The 16811-nt window shown below is 46.1% G+C and overlaps 1 protein-coding gene across 3 annotated transcripts; it reads right to left on the bottom strand.

The window, feature by feature from the left end:
* Window positions 1-2751: 2751 nt before the first annotated feature.
* LOC126923127 (transcription factor Sox-10-like) lies at window positions 2752-16749 on the bottom strand. Of its 3 annotated transcripts, none has more exons than XM_050736266.1 (5): window positions 11704-16749; window positions 8617-8763; window positions 5707-6040; window positions 5310-5617; window positions 2752-4902 (listed from the first exon to the last, which is right to left on the bottom strand). In XM_050736266.1, exons 1-5 carry the CDS (start codon window positions 11940-11942, stop codon window positions 4635-4637), a joined length of 1296 nt encoding a protein of 431 aa, XP_050592223.1. In that variant the 5' UTR covers window positions 11943-16749; the 3' UTR covers window positions 2752-4634. The 3 variants fall into 3 exon arrangements, with proteins under 3 accessions (XP_050592223.1, XP_050592224.1, XP_050592225.1); XM_050736267.1 differs by having other exon boundaries at window positions 8617-8745; XM_050736268.1 differs by lacking the exon at window positions 8617-8763.
* Between the last annotated feature and the right edge of the window lie 62 nt (window positions 16750-16811).

The raw sequence follows: 16811 nt of genomic DNA, 5'->3' as shown, positions 1-16811 counted from the left end.
AAAAACCTTGCAACGAAGTGTCTCAATTTAATATCACTTTTATATCGTTATAACTAAACGACTTAGAACGAACAAATTTTTGCAAAGATGAAGAATTTATCATTTTCTTCTTCTTTCGGAGAATGGACTTGACACGCTCTGGCTCGTTCCAGATGTAAGAGATCAATTATATAGATAAGCTCAGTGTTTATGGTGACTATGCATTCTTTATGCTAATTCTTTTCTACATATCACGTTTGCCGTAAAGATGTTGCAACTTCTATGTACGTTCTCGGAGAGGCTACAGATTTTACTAATGCAATCGCGACGATCGTGTCTCACGCTGAATCTTTAGAGCGTTTTATATAGCACGTACAATATGGACATAAAAGTCTTTAAATACTTTCGTGAGTCATTCTATGTGACGAAAAATTCGAATCGCTTGGGACGCGATTCGAAGCTTGGAACTCTTGAAAGTCTTCGTATGTCACGGATCAAGACTTTCGAGAATTCCAGGCTTCGAATCGCCTTCGAAACTTTCACACGACCGAGGCTAACGATATGAAAATCCGTCGTTGCTATCGAGACGAGTACGTCTGCCTCGGGTTTCAACGGCAACCTTCCAAAATGCAACGGTACCTCGCGTATTTATGCTCCGAATCGCGGGTGTATCTCGACGGTCACAGAAGCAACGAAGAAACGTCGAAGGAAAAACGAGCCGAAGGCGCGATCGCTTCCTGCTTTCGCGAGAATTCCCTCCTCCGTCTTTCAGCATCGTGATATTTATGGATTCCGAGATTAAAAGCGCGCCGGTGATTAGCGCGCGGAGACCGAGCCCGGAGTAAATTAATTATATCGACCGAGCGTCCCGATAACTTATAACTGAATGCCTCTTTGTCCATCGGTTAGTTCGTATCCGGACCGAGATTTCGACATTTTTTCTCCCATTCGCGGAAGAATCTTGGAAATCTTCGGTCCACGATAAAAGGTGTGCTCCGAAACGAACCGACAGATAAACTCGACCGTCTCTCGCTCAATGGAATCTATTGTGGCAGATGGATCGAGGCGCGTTCCATTTCCGGGGTCAAGAATCCTCGTGGTAACGTAACTTTACCGAACTCCAGGAAGATCGACAGGGCAAATCTTTAGACGCAGAGAGAACGCTGCGAATTAGCCGATCCATTCCTATGTACGAACATATCTCGACACGAACAACCGCGAAAAAACCGAACAGCTGCGCGGAACGCTGACTCTCGTCAACTTTTTCATCCTCTCGTTTTTCTCTCGACGGTGAAAAAAATTCACCGTCACCCAACGCGATATCTCTACGTCGACGATCGATGTCGAACATCATGCAAATGTAAATACGGCACATGATGGAGGCGCAGTTCTTTCTAGACCGTAGGTTGTTATACATTTACGGTAGATTTGAAGGTGTAGGATGCAAAGATGCGTAAGCGGCAAATGAAAATAACGAAGACGTATCTTCTCGCGTCGAAAATTTACATAGTTTAGTGGGCAAAGAATACAGAGTCCTTGGATGTCAGAGGCAACTGACGATCTCCTTTGTCTCTGTTTGCGCGAATAAAAATCAGAAATATCGGAAAAGTATCAAGCTTTTGGTCGAATCGTAGGTATTTAAATACTTATAAAGGGCAGCGTATGTAAAGAGGAAATGTCGATTCGAAGGCGCCTCGGGCCGAAAAACGGTGAAGCGTCACGCGTTGGACGAAAAACATACGAGGGCCTTCCAGCCGTTTAATCTCGAGACGCGGGTAAGTGGCGTAAAAGTCGCGACACGACTATTCCCACGTTCGCTCGTTGGACGGATATTCGTTCCGCGATAAGGCCTGTTTGCTCTTGGAAACTTAGAACGGTCCATTCGCGGTTCTTCTATTTCCCTCGTCCCCTAACCCCGTTCAACGAACCGCTCAAATATTTGGCTTTTTTCGCTTGTTTTATATCGTGGTTTATAACGCGCGACCAGCGAAAACCAACCCGGTTGATTCGACCGATTTTATTTGGCTCGACCAGATTTGCAACGAAAACGTATTGCGCTATACAATTGCCGTCGTATTGCACCAAAGTGCAAACTCTTTTATCCGCGATAACTAAATAATCTGCTACATCACGCGCTTTTTATACGACAAAGAAAAGGTAAATTAAAGAACCCGCTGCGACAAGGAGCTCCGCTACCAGATTAACGGAGATCAACTGGAAATTCGTTGAAATCAAATCAATTTTTTCAACAGGGATTTGTGTTTTTTCCAAAAAACGTTGTTTACCATATTTCGCTGAGTATTTCAGGACATTTTTAGGTCTTTTTTGCGTCAAGTGCGAATATAGACCGAACCTAAACAAGAAATTCCAAGGATCCTCTAAATGTTCCTTTCTCGTTGTTTCTTCCACTGAGATTCTCCTCGATTTGATGCGATTTAAAAAATTTGAAGTATTCGTAACATTGTGATAGACGGTAGCTTGGTCCTTAGCGCGTCAAGCTCAGTTTTCCTCTATGTTTCGTTTCATTTGTATCTGGCGTCATTTCGTCAGAACTTCCGAGACCTTTTTAATCGTCGATAAAAGTGAGTTGGCAAATAAAAATTGTATTCGATGCGTCTTATTCGATTTCATTAATCTGTCGCGTAACGACGTTTACGTTTCTACCGCCGTATATCCTTTGGTCTTATCTCCAAGCCAGGCAGAAAAATCTCGACGATAGCCTGGCGAAAAGGAAGGGTTAACGATCAATCGTTATCTCTCAACTCGTAACAGTTTCTTTTTTTCTTTTCTTTATTCCGACAAACCTTAGAATATACCGTCGTACTTATAAATTAACTTTTCGAACGCTCGCGCGTCAAATGTTTCTACACGCTCTACGCTTTTCGCGCTTCTTATAGGCGGCGCGATAAATACATATATGTCTAACGATAAATGTAAGTACAAAAGCACGGCTATCGGGGTAGCATAACGAATACGGCGTCAATACCTGCGTTAATTACCGCGACGATCGCGTGCTTCGATTCTTGTCTCGTCGATCATCGCTCGACACGAACCCATCGAACTTGCAACTTTTCCCTCTTCTCAATTCATCGTCGGTTAAAATGTCTTATCTAGCGTTCTTTTTTTTAAGTGCTCGAAATTCTCTTACAACGTATCTTTTATCTTTTATGTAAAGTTACGAAACTCTGTGTCTCTTCCAGAGATATAGAGACAGTCTGATTTATTTGCCCTAATTGCTTGTCAAATAATTTTATTCGTTTATAACGCTTTGCTTATATTATTATAGCATTGATTGTAACGTTTGAGGCATTTTATCGTAAACAGTATGCGCATCCTTGTTCGCAAGTATTCGACCACCTGGTAATTTCGTATCGATTAATCTAAATGTACCAATGTACGGGGATATGTTGAGCGTATGTCACTGCTACTACGTCTTTGCCACTATCTGAAGCATTTAATTAATTGCTACATTATCTCTTTGTATACTTACGTATAATAATTATAGACTGTTACGAAACAATGCCTAGGTATTTTAAATCGAATGAAAAGAAGCAAACATCGCTGAAATGATAAGATCTCGATTTTCTTCGCTTTCAAAATGATAGATAGGACATTTTAACCAAGTCTTCCTTTCCCAAGAAATCCAGCAGCTCTGCCTGACGCACCTTCGAACTCGAAATTCGCAGAGAGGACGTCCACGTGGACGTGGTACAGCCATGTCGCGTGACTTTGGCGATCAAACTACGACCGATCGAATTTCGCAGGTTTATTTGAAGAGCGTGGCAGCTTCGATACGCAACCGAATCGCACTCGCCAGCGCAGCGGCCGGTTTACACTTCGAGCCTTATATATTATTATTATATTTAGATCGCGCGGCAGGCCACCGTATCGAGCGAGCTGTTTGTTTAGCCTGAAATTCTGCGCTTTGGAATGGCCGACTGTCATGGAATGATGTCATGGAGTAAGATCGTGGCTGTGCGCGCCGTAACATCTCTATGTCCTCCAAACGTCCAACGATCGCGAAACGTGTTCAACTCGAAACGCGGAAACTTCTAATTAATTCGACTTCACGCGATCCAGTTTCCGCTCTCGAGCTAACGCAACACGCGCGCACACCCATACAAACACGCTACACTACATCGTAATCATAACATCGTTTAAACATTTTCAATTTTTATATGTCGTGATTAACTCTTGTCACGATTGAAATTTCATTATTCAGTATTATCACAAAATACTATCAATTTGTAACCGCTGCAAACGACAACTTTTCTACTTTTCGCGTAATATTCAATAACAATAGAACATTCGATTCCATTTATTTGACTTTGTCGATTTTTAGAACGTGAAAAGAATGTGTCGAAATTTAAACGATTAATCGAAATTGTTGCTGTAATTTTATAATTATAGGACGCAGTGTACGCGTACGCACATTGGTACGCACCATGCATACGTCAAACACACTCGTGCACATACACACACACATACAGGCACGCTTGGAAAAGTCAGCAATAAAATATGTAACCTTGAGAAAACTTAATAATATAGTTAGTTCGTAAATGGGGACACGATTTACCATTTAAGTTTCCAAAGAATAGTCTCCGGAAAAGTGTCGATTAGGCGACGACGTGCGTATCGCGCTGTTCTCTTTGTTCCTACATGTAATGGGGCCAAGTTTCGATACCAGGTACGTATCGTTGGTATTGCGCGTAGGACGTAGACACGTGCGGATGGCTCATCTGCGTAGTCGTGTGCGAATAGTGTGGATTATGGGAAGAGGATATGTACTGCATAGGAGGAAGTGGTGGCTGAAGCTCGTGGTATCTGACAATGTCCGCCTGCGCTCTGTCTTCCCAAGACGTCTCGGCGATCGGTTGCTCCGAGCAGTGTCGCTTGTTCGGTCTCTCGATCTCCTCCTCGTATCTGGAAAACGTTATATTTCAGCGACTCGAAGTTTTCGAACGAAACTTCATGCAGACAAGCGAGTTCTGCCACGCGAACGACACTGGGCTATCCGTATTGCGTTCTAAATACATTCGAGATTTATTTCCAAGATATTTAACACAGATTATTAACACGTTAAAATTATTGTTCCAACTAAATTATAACGTAGATGCAAATTAAAATTAATCGTTTAGCCTAAATCATAAATCGGCGCTTTTCAAAGAAAGGGACATTCCTATTAACTTTCACCGTCCGCAATTTGAGATAGAAATTCCTAGATAAGAAACTCGTAAAGTGTAAGCTATCTGTACTTTTTGTAGCCACTGTGCTGGCTCGAGAGAAAACATGGCTCATCTACGTCAGAACTAAACGCAGGAAACAATTACCTGTTGAATATCCATTGAGAGGAGGTGGTCGTTGGCGCGGCTACGTGTACCGCCGGCACCTGAGGCCGAAGGTACTGGTCCAGCTCGTTGCTCTCGACTTCGCATTCTTGAAGGTTCAATGGAAGGTTCAAACCAACGCCGCCCAAAGACCCAAGACCGTTCAATTGACCCTCCTCGATTGGTAAACCATCTCCAACTTCGATGTACCTGAAGTCGACTCCTGGTTGATGTTGATGCGGTGATTCGCTCGACGAACCAATCGCCAAGTCTTGCTGATACATCGTACTATTTGGCTGCGGCTGATTTCCCTGCGAACCAGATTTCCTTCCGTTTTAGTTTCCATCGGACCTTCTCAAAAGTACAGGCTCGCATATTTCTTCGTTTCAAACGTCCTTACCTGATTCGCGTAATGTTGTCCGCGCGGGGTGGTGGGAGGGGTCGGGGGTGACAATCCTTGATTAGGGGTAGTCGGAGGAGAAGAACTAACTCCGCTCTGTGGCGAGTTCGGTCCCTGTGTGCCCCTAGGACTCGCGTCCTCTTGCTTCAACGACCTGGACACGTTGAAGGTCACGTTGCTTTGGTTCCTCGACGGCGATCCTTCTCGACCCGACGGCCCGTTTTGCTTTCGACGACGAGGTTGGTACTTGTAGTCCGGATGCTCGCGCTTGTGGATCACGCGGAGACGATCGGCTTCCTCGATAAAAGGTTTCTTGTCGCTGTCGGACAGCAACCTGCGATCAAACGACCAGAAACCAAGAGATCAGACGAAATTGGCGCGATCTTGCGACGTTTTGTGTCATCGACGGTCGTCGATCAAGGTTCACACGCGCGCACCCGCTTCTTCGCGTATATGCGACGCAGAAGAGGCTGGAACGAGAGCATTTCTATCACCATACGCGATACACTCGAGGAGTCGAAATGGGAGGTCTGGTTAGTGTTTCTCGCCGCGTAGAGTCTTAAAGGGCGCAGTTCACGCACACGCGTACATCGAGTATATACGGGAACTCGAGCGATTCTCGTTCGACTGCATCGCAACTCGAATCTCGTCTCGTCTCATCCAGCTCCGTCCCGTCTTGTCGTGTTAGTCTTTAATTTCTCGTGTTTATGTTCCCACTGGGCTCGTAAAGCCCCAAGACTGATAAGCTTTTCCGGTCTCGGCTGCGAGATCTCGAGGATTCCAGCAACGATTCCACGCTTCTAGGCTCTTTGCTCTTACCGCGTCGCGTTTCCTTTCTCTACCCCGTATCAAACTTGAAGGTGACCAGACGAAAGGGTAGGAAAGGAAATATCGCGCTAAGTCTCAGTACCTAGTCTTCTAACTTTGATCAGAAATTTCTAGACTACGAACAGCGCTTACGTTTCGGATTTTGTACGATCTAAAAATTTCTCGAACAAGGCGATATTACGTTGAGAATAAATCAATGGCAAATGACGAGTTAACTCGTGTTCGTCGGGTACACGCGCAGGTTAACGCGCGCGAGTCGTCACTGGGAAAGAGAGAAAAGAGACTCTCCATCTGGTCAACGGACTTTGCCTCGAGGTTTTTTTGTTTGGCAGGGCTTGACGATAGCGACTCGTCGCAGCCTCTCTTTTTCTTTGCCAGATGCAACGCAGGGTTAGCTAATTCGGATCTGTCTCTCTCCACCACGCGATTATACGTTATCTGCGGTGCGTTATTCCGGTGTATCTGACACCGTACGTAAAAATCGCGATGAAAACGAGCCACGATAACGTCGTGGCGTCTATGACTACGGCGATGATGGTGTTTGAGGTTCGAGGTATCGAGGGTGAAGCAAAACCGCGGCAAAATCGAGACGTTGCTTCCGTCAGATAAGATGCATTTACCTGTTCGTCACGGGTGTTATTTGCACGAAGCGTCGAGCGACGAAGGGGCAGGTTCGGAAAAATTCACCTGACGGGGACAAGGAGTTTATTGTGATTCTTGGGGGCCGTTTATCTGAGGCAGGAACCGGCCGGCAGCTGTTAGCACGCGCCAAGGATGAACCGAGCCTATCTGTTTTCGTTTTGTCGACAAACACCGTGTCTAATATTCGAACGCGATACCTTTCGAGCCGGAAGAAAAAGGACAAGATTTATTTCCGACGCCTACACCTGGTCCCTCGTAAATATCGACTACATCGATAGTAGCCCGCAAGTCGTTTCTTTTTGCAAATAATCCGACGACTCCGACTAGAGCTGCTCGGCGCGCATCGGCGACGCTCCACGCGAAACGACACGATTCGAATGGCACGTTCTTTCTTCCTTGCGTCGCGTCGTTGTCGGTAAATGCTTTGTTATTTGCGCGAAAGATTTTTATAAAAAACGAAATTTACAAACCGATCTTTGGTTATACCGTTATGAATTTCATCATGAATTTCAACTTTCAGATTCATGACGTATCGATGGCTACACTCTCTTCTTACGAGCTCAACAAATTGTAATTTATTTAATCGAGCAGTAACTAAAAAAGTTCCGTTCCGATAAACAAAGTTCTGCAGCAAAACTCCGATCGGTCGTGTTGTGCTCCTATTTTGACGTTAAGACAGAGATACGCGGAGGGTATCTGTGATCGGAATCGCGATCGGGCGGCATTGTAAAATGATTCACCGCAGGGGTTCTGATCGATGTGGTCGGCGAGGTCCTGTGATCCTCGCTCGTGCGACCCACCAGGGCATCTCGTTAGTCTCGATCAGGAAATGGAATATCGTTCCCTTCTCGCGACTTTCACAACGACGAGTATACCATTTTCTCTTCCGTCGCGTCGTCTATCGATCGATCGATCGTTACGCGTCGCTTGTTATTTGTTACAACGATAGCTTCGTGGTTTTCCTAGAAAATTGTATTCAGATGCATGGTATTTTGCTTTCGAGTAGCAGAACGCGTCACTATCTAAAAAGTCGAGAAATTTGACAAAGACGTCGCTTTACTTTTCTCTTTTATATCGCTTCCACGTGCTGTACTAAAAGCTAGACTAGAATAGAACAAGCCGTGACTCCGCCTTTAGCTCCGGTTTTGACAACGCTGACCCGTTTACAACGAGTTCGGGGTTCGCGCGGTTGTCAACCGGGAACGATCGTACCACGTGCAGCCTCGGCGCCACGTGGTAAGAATGTGTTCGGTATGCGTCCCGTAAAAAATGCTTGCTCGCCAAATCGCGGGTAAAAATAGAACGAGGCAACAAGTGGTCGCGTGGACTGTTGCTTCAACTCGCAAGTCGAGAAGTTGCCGAAGAAATCAGAATCGAACTCTTCCTCGCGATCGACCAACCACCGGTCAACTCGATAAAAGTAACATACTAAAGACTCACCGCCAAAGCTTGCCCAGTGTTTTGGACAGTTCCGCGTTGTGAAGCTGCGGGTACTGATCGGCGAGTATTCTCCTTGCAGCTTGAGCCCACACCATAAACGCGTTCATAGGTCTCTTCACGTGGGCCGCTCTTTTATCACCAGAACCCCTGCAATTCGAGGACATTATCTTCATTGGAAACAATTGTTTTCTTCGAATACAGCGCGTACGCGGAAACGAGAGATCGTTTAAAAATTCCCATTACCAGTTTCAAGGAAATTTTCAAGTTATTAACTATCGAATATTCGTGGCGAGAAAGGATTTATGTAGCGAGAAGCGAAACGTTTGGATGGAAGATAGAAATAGAGATTGAGGAGGCAGCTGCGATAAGGAGGCAGCTTCGTTTTCTAGTAACTTGATTGGAATTGTTGGTCGACTAATATTCGTAGCAATAAACTTTTGCGCTTTTATATATGAATTATATTTCATGCGATATCACGTGGCAGCTACAGCGGCTATGAAAAGTATTTGCACGTACCCTTGTTTTATTATTATCAGGTAATTATCGATGCAAAATTTAATATAAATTCTTGGATCAAATTAATTAGTATGAAATATATGCTATAGTACTGTGTCAATACGTTTTACAGCCGCTGTAGGCATACAGAAAAGAAAGGCATTTCTTTTCCTCCCAATAAATGCGACTTAAATATTTGAGCTGTCTGTTTATTGCTGCAAATCGTTCGATTTTGGAGAATAATGGAAAATAATTTGGAAAATGTTCGGTCAAACTATCTTCAAGTCATCCTGCGAATCGTTCGGAAAGCAAGTTGCCGATTCGAAGAAAACCTTCTAGCTACGAAGTACCGAATATCAGTGACAAGAAGGAATTACAGCGACGAGGAACGGAAGGTTTGAAGGATAGAAATTCTAGAAAACGCATGAATCCGGGGACACTGGTTGCGAGAAAATAACAAGAGGTTGGTGGTATCGCGACGTATCCTCGTGCTCGTGTATCGAGAGTTTTCTACCAAGCTACCCCCGGGTCATCCTGCGGAACGCGGCACGCTTAAAACCGGCCTTAAAATAACACCGGCGCTGCCAACGGGTGACGAGCAGGAATGGACGTATCCCTTTCTTTCCTAGAAGATGACTTCATAAAACCGTTGCCTCGTCCAGCCAGGGATCGACTGACGTGACTGACGTGATTGCCGTACAAGCCCTTCTCGTGCTGTTTTCTTTCTGGGATTAATCGAGCCTCGTTCGAGGACCTTACGCGAACCAAAACCCCAGACGTCGACCGGCTAGGAACCGAAGGAAACGCGCTTCACCGAGATACGCGTACGGACGACCTGTCGGCAACGGGATGCTGTCCCTGCTGCCGAAGGTGGAGAGACTTTTAAAAAGCACAGCCGCAACCGTTTCGAAAGGCTGTGTGTGTCACGGAGAAAGAGAAACGTTCGAGAAAGAAAGAGAAAGAGATAGAGAGCGAATATTGGAAGGAAGCAGCCGAGAAAGAATTTGAGAAAAGAGGCTCGTATATATTTCGGCCTCTTTGAAATAAGAGGGGCGTTAAATCCGTGAGCAAACCCGAGGAGCCGTTGGTAATTAGCGCGGGTCCACTAACAAGGGTTTTCACAGCAATCGCGAGTCACTCCGCTGTACGCGGTTTACCTAGATACGCAAAAAATCTTCGAGTCTTTGCACCTCGTTTACGCGGTTTGGCGGAGTACTAGCTGACGTGCGTAGGCGTGGCACCGAACACGCAGCAGCTACACCCTTTTTTCGTTTCTACGACTTTTCGTTCGCCGAGTTACGTTCCTCGTTACGCGATTTCCTCAAAAGAATTCGCGTTTCAATGTCGAAAAGTTAATCGCATTTCATTGGAGCGATAAATTTTTATTAGACGGCAAGTCGCAAGATAAGGAATAGAGAGATGTTTATACTTCTTTCTTTTCTACGATGTTCCGTTCTTCGTTACGCGATATCACGAAAGAAATTCGCCTTCTAAGGTCAAAATGTTAGTCGCGAAGCGGACTTTGAAAGATAAACAAGCTCTAGGTAAACGATAAGTTGCAGAATAGGGGAAAGAGAAAGAGCAATGTGGTGGAATTACACGGTCGTATGGGGCGAGAGGAGGAAACACGCGATAGTTCGACTGCATTCTCATGGATTTCATGGGAATTAAAACTAGTCGATTTTATCGGACCCTATCGTCGGGAATAAACATCGTACCCCCTTTAGCTACCCCGAGATAACCCTGTATAATTGAGGGTTAGCGCGATAAGCCGTCGCGCATAGCGATACACGCTCGGAGATTTCAACCGTAGCTGGGAAATTTTCCGTGAGTTAACTGTACACCTATGCTCGTCCCATAACAGAATTTTGGAAAAACGTTTCGATAGAGATTCGCGGCTACGTTTAAATGGCATTTGCATCGCAGAATAGCGAATCTTCGCATTGCCATCGAGGAAAGATTGCGTCATCCCTTCGCGATCCGCGTTTCGATTTTATCGAATCGTAACGATCGTCGGTATGGCGCAACGAGCCGACCATTAATTCGTCGTCCCCTCCTTCGATACGCGAAACGAAAAAACGCCGTTTCTCGTATCGCTTCTCTCATCCTTTGCGGGCTCTCCTCCGCGCTTCTCACAAATCACGATCGACGCGCTGCGACGGACAGAAACAGAGAGGAAAGACAGAGGCAACGAGATCGGGCATTAATTAGCTAATTTGCGTTAATTGGCAGCCGAGGACACATTTCCACGAGCCGTTTCCCAAGCCGAGGAAACCAGTGCGTCATAATTAAGTTAGCGTTACGTATTTTTAAAGCTTAGACCGCGCGCGTTTACACCCTTTCTCTCTCTCTCTCCCCCTGCCTTTTCATCGTTTTACTCTTTCTTTCCGCTGCGCGTTAAACTCTCGGCGTTAAAACGCGTCTTCGCGAACGCTAACGACGCCTGCTAAATATCGCTCCGAAATGCAGGAGAAGAAGCTTTCGCGTTTTTTACGTGGCGGTAGAGATAATGCGGTACTCTCTCGGGTATTTCGGAAATGCGTATCGACTATAGACGAGTGTTATGTAGAAAGCGTCGAACGTAAAACTCACTTGGTAGCGACAGGTACCAGGGTCCAATCGTATCCCTGAAGAACTTTGGTAACCGCTGCGCTGATTCTTTCGCCTCCATTCGCGGCGACCGTAGCAGCGACAGCTGACGCTTTTCCATTATTGTTGTTACCATTGCTTCCATTGCTATTAGTCGCGATAGGGCTGTTAGAGTTGACGGAATTAGCAGCAGCGCCGCTCGACGAAATCGAACCGGATGCCTCACCCATGATATCGTTCATCTTCTCTCAATTTTGTTCGATCGCGAAAGCAAGGAGAGAAACGATGGCGCGTCCGACGAATCCACGGATTTATCGCGCGCTACGAGCGTTCATCGTTCGAAGGAGAACGTGCACGTTACCCAGCGACGGTTCATCGATTAATTGCAATTACCATTTTATCGTAGCGGTAACACGTCACTTCCGTTTCTCGCGCTTCTGTTCCAGCTGCGTCGGTGATTTCTCTTCTTTTCTGTTCGGCTCGTTCCCTCCGACGCGAGATGGCTTGGTATCGGAGCGCGGCGCGCACGTTTGTCACGTTTAATTAATTTTGCACTCGATTACGAACCGAGCAAACGCAACGGGTATGCATGCCAAGCCGTCGGCAACTCGCCGAGGTCTCGGCCTATCTTCCAACGACTTTTTTCTCGTCGTGACTCGAGCCACGGCAATTCTAATCTCTTCTTCTTCTTCTTCTTCTTTGTGTATCGGCCCGTTTTACTCTTTTTTTCCTTCTGCTTCCACTATCGGCCACACTCTCTCCTTCTCTCTTCAACTGTAAACGATCGACGTTCCAGAACACACGAGTCAAAGCTGAATGCTGCGTATTCCACGGTTTCTCGGCCTCGATCCTACGCCGTCACTTCTTGGAACTTCTTCTATCGCCGAAATACTTCCGATAGCTTCGCTTCTCGCGATCGACTCTCGCTTCCGATTCTCTAAGATCCTACTGTTCGCCAGCTACCACCGATTCACGTTTCCACGATCTTAATGGCACAGGGACCTTTAAACGCCACCACGAAGACTTTTCCAGTTGTCGTGCACGAAATTCACTATATAGATTCGATGCATAGATCGTCACAGGTTTTGTAGGCGAAAATTCGCCGAGACTCGCGATTCTTCCACCTGGTGTGTTCCGTCGAACCTGTTGGAAGATTTTCGTGGTAGTTCGGAGCACAGGCAAGCGGTCGACACTCCTGTCACTTCGCCTCGCGCGACAGAGTCGACAAAAGTAATCACTCTCGATGGAGGCACGAATGGTACGTGGCGCGTGTCAGGATCGCGCGGCGACCATAAACATCGCGCTCGTCTTTCGTTACTCGAAGGAAAACGAAACGGAGTACGCAAGAACGAAAAGCCTGAGTGTAGGTCGAGGATTTCTAGTTGCTTGCGCGATCGACGCTCGAGTGAGGTGGTTGAATCGCCTCAGGGCACTTTCCACCGATCGCTTCAGCAGCGGCTGCTAGTTGGGGGCGGAGCGACGGGCCGAAGAGCTGCTAACACTTGTTGCTTTACGATCGTGCCCACCGATGAAGCCCGAGACGAGGGGAAAGGGACCCTCGATGGTTTGCCCGACGGTCGACGGACGACCGACGATGGACGACGGACCGACGGAGGAGAGATCTCCTCTCGATTCAGCTTTTAATACCAGATCATTACCTTTCGCTGTGCAAAGCTGCTTTTCTTACCTGGAATATCCTATCTGTTTCATTTCTAAGATATAGCATATAAGAGACAAAAGTATTCGTACGCTTCTGACTTATTGTAAGTGTAGAACAGATGTACGCAAGATCTTACAGAAAAGTGAGATCTATGCCGATACCTTTGTTCGTCGCTATGAACTTCAGCTATACGTGTATCGGAAAAGTCTAGTAGGTTTTACATTATTTAGTACTTTATCTTATAAGACGATCGATCGATTAAATCTTGTAAGAAAATTCCCTTTAAAATATTTATCGGTGAGCTATTTAGTTTGCGCAACATTGAAGATCATACATGTGACTCGTCATAGGTAAATCTTATAGTTACATACGACACTTAATTAGTAGATTTCTGCCCGTTTGGAATTGCTCCTGACGATATCTATCGTTACTTCACAACGAGACGGCGTGAACTTTTTTATTATTATTACTTATTCACCTGTTATCACCCGAGTCATCATCTAACAAGAAATTGCCACGATGACGAGATGAGAAACGAAGGAAGACGAGCGAACAAAGTTGGGTCGGTTTTACTCTTTGCGGATATGAAATGTAATAACGCGTGAAAAGGTAGACGATTCTTGAATAAAGGAATTATTTGGTCCTAGAGATCGACAGTTCGAACAACGAGTTGAATCGTCCTGCCTGGTTAAAAACACGTTTAAAAGTCAACGATCTCGCTCGCAGCATTTTATTCGACAGGGAAAATGCTTCGGTCCTTTGGAATCAAATTCGAACATTCGATTCTCTACCGACTGTCAGCCCCCCCAAAAATCCCTGTATCGTTTATTTCGGACTCGTCTCTCTCCTCGTGGACGAGAGCCTCTATGGCCATGATATCCTCCGGGAGTAGGACCAATCGGGTTCCTTCTCGTTCCACCTACTTCTCCGTTCCTTTCTCCGCTCCTCTCTCTTTCTCTCGTTACGTCCCTCTTCGTTCCTCCCACGCAAGCAAGCCGATTGGTCGGCCAGTTGTTGGCAATAACGACGTCACAAGGAGGAGCGTGCAATTTTCCTGGCGATGCACCAAATGCGATCTCGTCGATGGTCGCGCTCGACCACGGCCGCTCCGAAGAAACGCGTCTCCTTTACCAGTCGTCACGTCGTCGACCGGCCACGATGCTCTCGTCGCGCGACCAAAGAGTTTCCTCGACCGGGCGAGACCCCCCCTCGAATAGAAGCAAAAGGTTCGGAGCAAGGAAATTGAACTCGGAACCACCGACGCGTCGCGCGACCAGCTTACGCGGTACACGATGACATCGTGCCGGCTCGATGACGCTGCAGAATGTAACGTAGCTCGTGTCACCGTTGGGGGTCCGAGAGTTGCGGTGCTCGCCACCCGGGGGGCTACATGTGTCGGGTACCCATCGTCTCCTGCGGCCCCCTCTTCCAGGGGACCGCGTATCCTTTCAAGTGTCCGACACAACTCCGATACAGGACCCCCGGGAATCGGTGAAATCATTATTTTATATCTGCCACGCTTTTCGATCTCTCTTCTCTCTCTCTCTCTCTCTCTCTCTCTCTTTCTCTCTCACACACACACACACACACTCTTTCTCTTTCTATCTCACTCCAATTCTTTATTCTTTTAATCCAGTCTAAGTGGTCACGTTTCGACACATTATCAATATCATTTGTGGTATTTATATCTTACCTAATCTCAGTGTCCTGATAGATATACATGGCGAGTTTCCGAATGCAATGGCGATTGTTACACCGAGAGGTTCGTCGCCCAAAATTCCTTGCAAGATCCCTCCGAGTTTCTCATTTGCCAAAGTATCGAAACGCTATGAAACGCGCGATCGTAAGTTTGCTTCTGGGCGAAAGTCGAATAACTGAAATGATAAACGTTGGTTTATGGTCGCATGGGAAAAGGGTAGAAGGAATAGGAAAGAGTCCTTGTTCGTCGAGATCGTAGCGCGTGTTTCCCTGAACGGCCCTGAAACGAATTCTCCTTCGCGTACACCGAGAGAGAACGAAAGCACATATTGACGCCACGTGCGCTTCGGGATGTTTATCCCAGGAAGAGCAAAATTCCGGCTTGCTGAAATCAATATTATTGTTCGCGGTTGGCTAAATTTGAATCGCGATTCGGTTGCAACGCGTAATGCCGCGCGTGCACCAGAGATCGAGAACGTACGATTGGTGCGACGAACGATTGGTAAGCAACGATGCTCCAGGACGGAACGAACAAACTCGTTTCCGTACGAAAACAGGCCGACCCGACTTTGTTTCATGATCGAGACTCGTACTCTTCATCAAAAGGATGTTATAACTAGATCGTAAAATCAAACAGTGGTTGGAGTTTACGATTTTCGATAATCGATAAAAATAAAAAGTATCGGGGATCTTGTGCCTCGCACGGAACTGTACGTAGTCAATTCGTCGAACGTCAATTCTTAAATAATGATACATTGGTAATATAAGTATCTTTATACTTTTATAACGCATAGATTCAACATAGATGCGCGCTCTTGAAATCAAAAAGGTTGCAACGAGCTTGCATTTTCTTTGCAAAGGTGTCAATGGTGTCGATCCACGTAACACTGTATTGGTGAATTTTAATATTCCTGTTTGACGTACTAGAGTTTTCGGAACACCATCTCGTTCGTCCAAGTTTCCCATTACAGACCCTACGCACTGGATCTGTATACCAGCGGACAACTACGGCATTGAAACAAATTCTTTGTACGCGGTAAACGTATTCAAAGCCGAAGTATATACAGTGGTTGCGAAAGGCAGGTGGTTAGAAATCGTACATAAAAGTGTTCGACGTAATAGAGAATTAATGAAATAAAGCGACGCAGATGCGTATCTACGTACAGGCAGAATGCGTATGATTATAGACGTGGCTAGATCGATCGAGATCAGCCTAGTTAGCGCGGCTTCGTTCTACGATCTCGCTATATTCTTTCCCTTCGGGACTACGTGTTGCGTAAAAAGAGAAACAAAAATTGCGCAGCTCGTTCGTTAGGCGGCAGCAGAGCGCGCGTTTCCCTCGCGATAGACTCGCGTCGACATTGGGATAAAAACCGTAGCAATCCGTAATCCGCCCAAGTGTCTCGAGCATTTCCGAGGGTCTGAGTGCGCGTTTACGCACCACCAGCAAGTTAATCCTGCAAAGTGCGAGCAAGATGCCTCCTTTGATCTCGCACAAAAGCCGCTACACGGCATTGACCGTGGTTTATATATGCTCATGTATGGGCCACTGTCTTTGCTAGCTCACTCATTCATTAAATTCGTTGTATAATTAGGCTCGCCAGAAAGATGCAGACTGTCAACCGATGATTCCTGTGCACCGGCGCAACGAAAAGAAGAAGCTTCAACTCGCTCCTGAATTTATGCCCTCGCATTCTCCCTGTTCGACTATTTCTCCTCCCGATGATCCTTCTTTTTCCCGATGTGACTCGCG

Source organism: Bombus affinis, chromosome 13, assembly GCF_024516045.1.
Source record: "Bombus affinis isolate iyBomAffi1 chromosome 13, iyBomAffi1.2, whole genome shotgun sequence".
Classification (NCBI taxonomy): Eukaryota; Metazoa; Arthropoda; class Insecta; order Hymenoptera; family Apidae; genus Bombus; species Bombus affinis.
Note: the sequence above shows the minus strand (reverse complement) of the source record. Positions and strands in the feature narration are given on the sequence as shown.

Coding starts and splice junctions, on each gene's coding strand:
- LOC126923127 (XM_050736266.1), bottom strand. CDS start 11,942: ATGAACGATATCATGGGTGAGGCATCCGGTTCGATTTCGTCGAGCGGC. Junction 8,764..11,703: donor CTGGTACCTGTCGCTACCAA/GTGAGTTTTACG, acceptor CTCGAATTGCAG/GGGTTCTGGTGATAAAAGAG. Junction 4,903..5,309: donor TCTCAATGGATATTCAACAG/GTAATTGTTTCC, acceptor AACGTTTTCCAG/ATACGAGGAGGAGATCGAGA.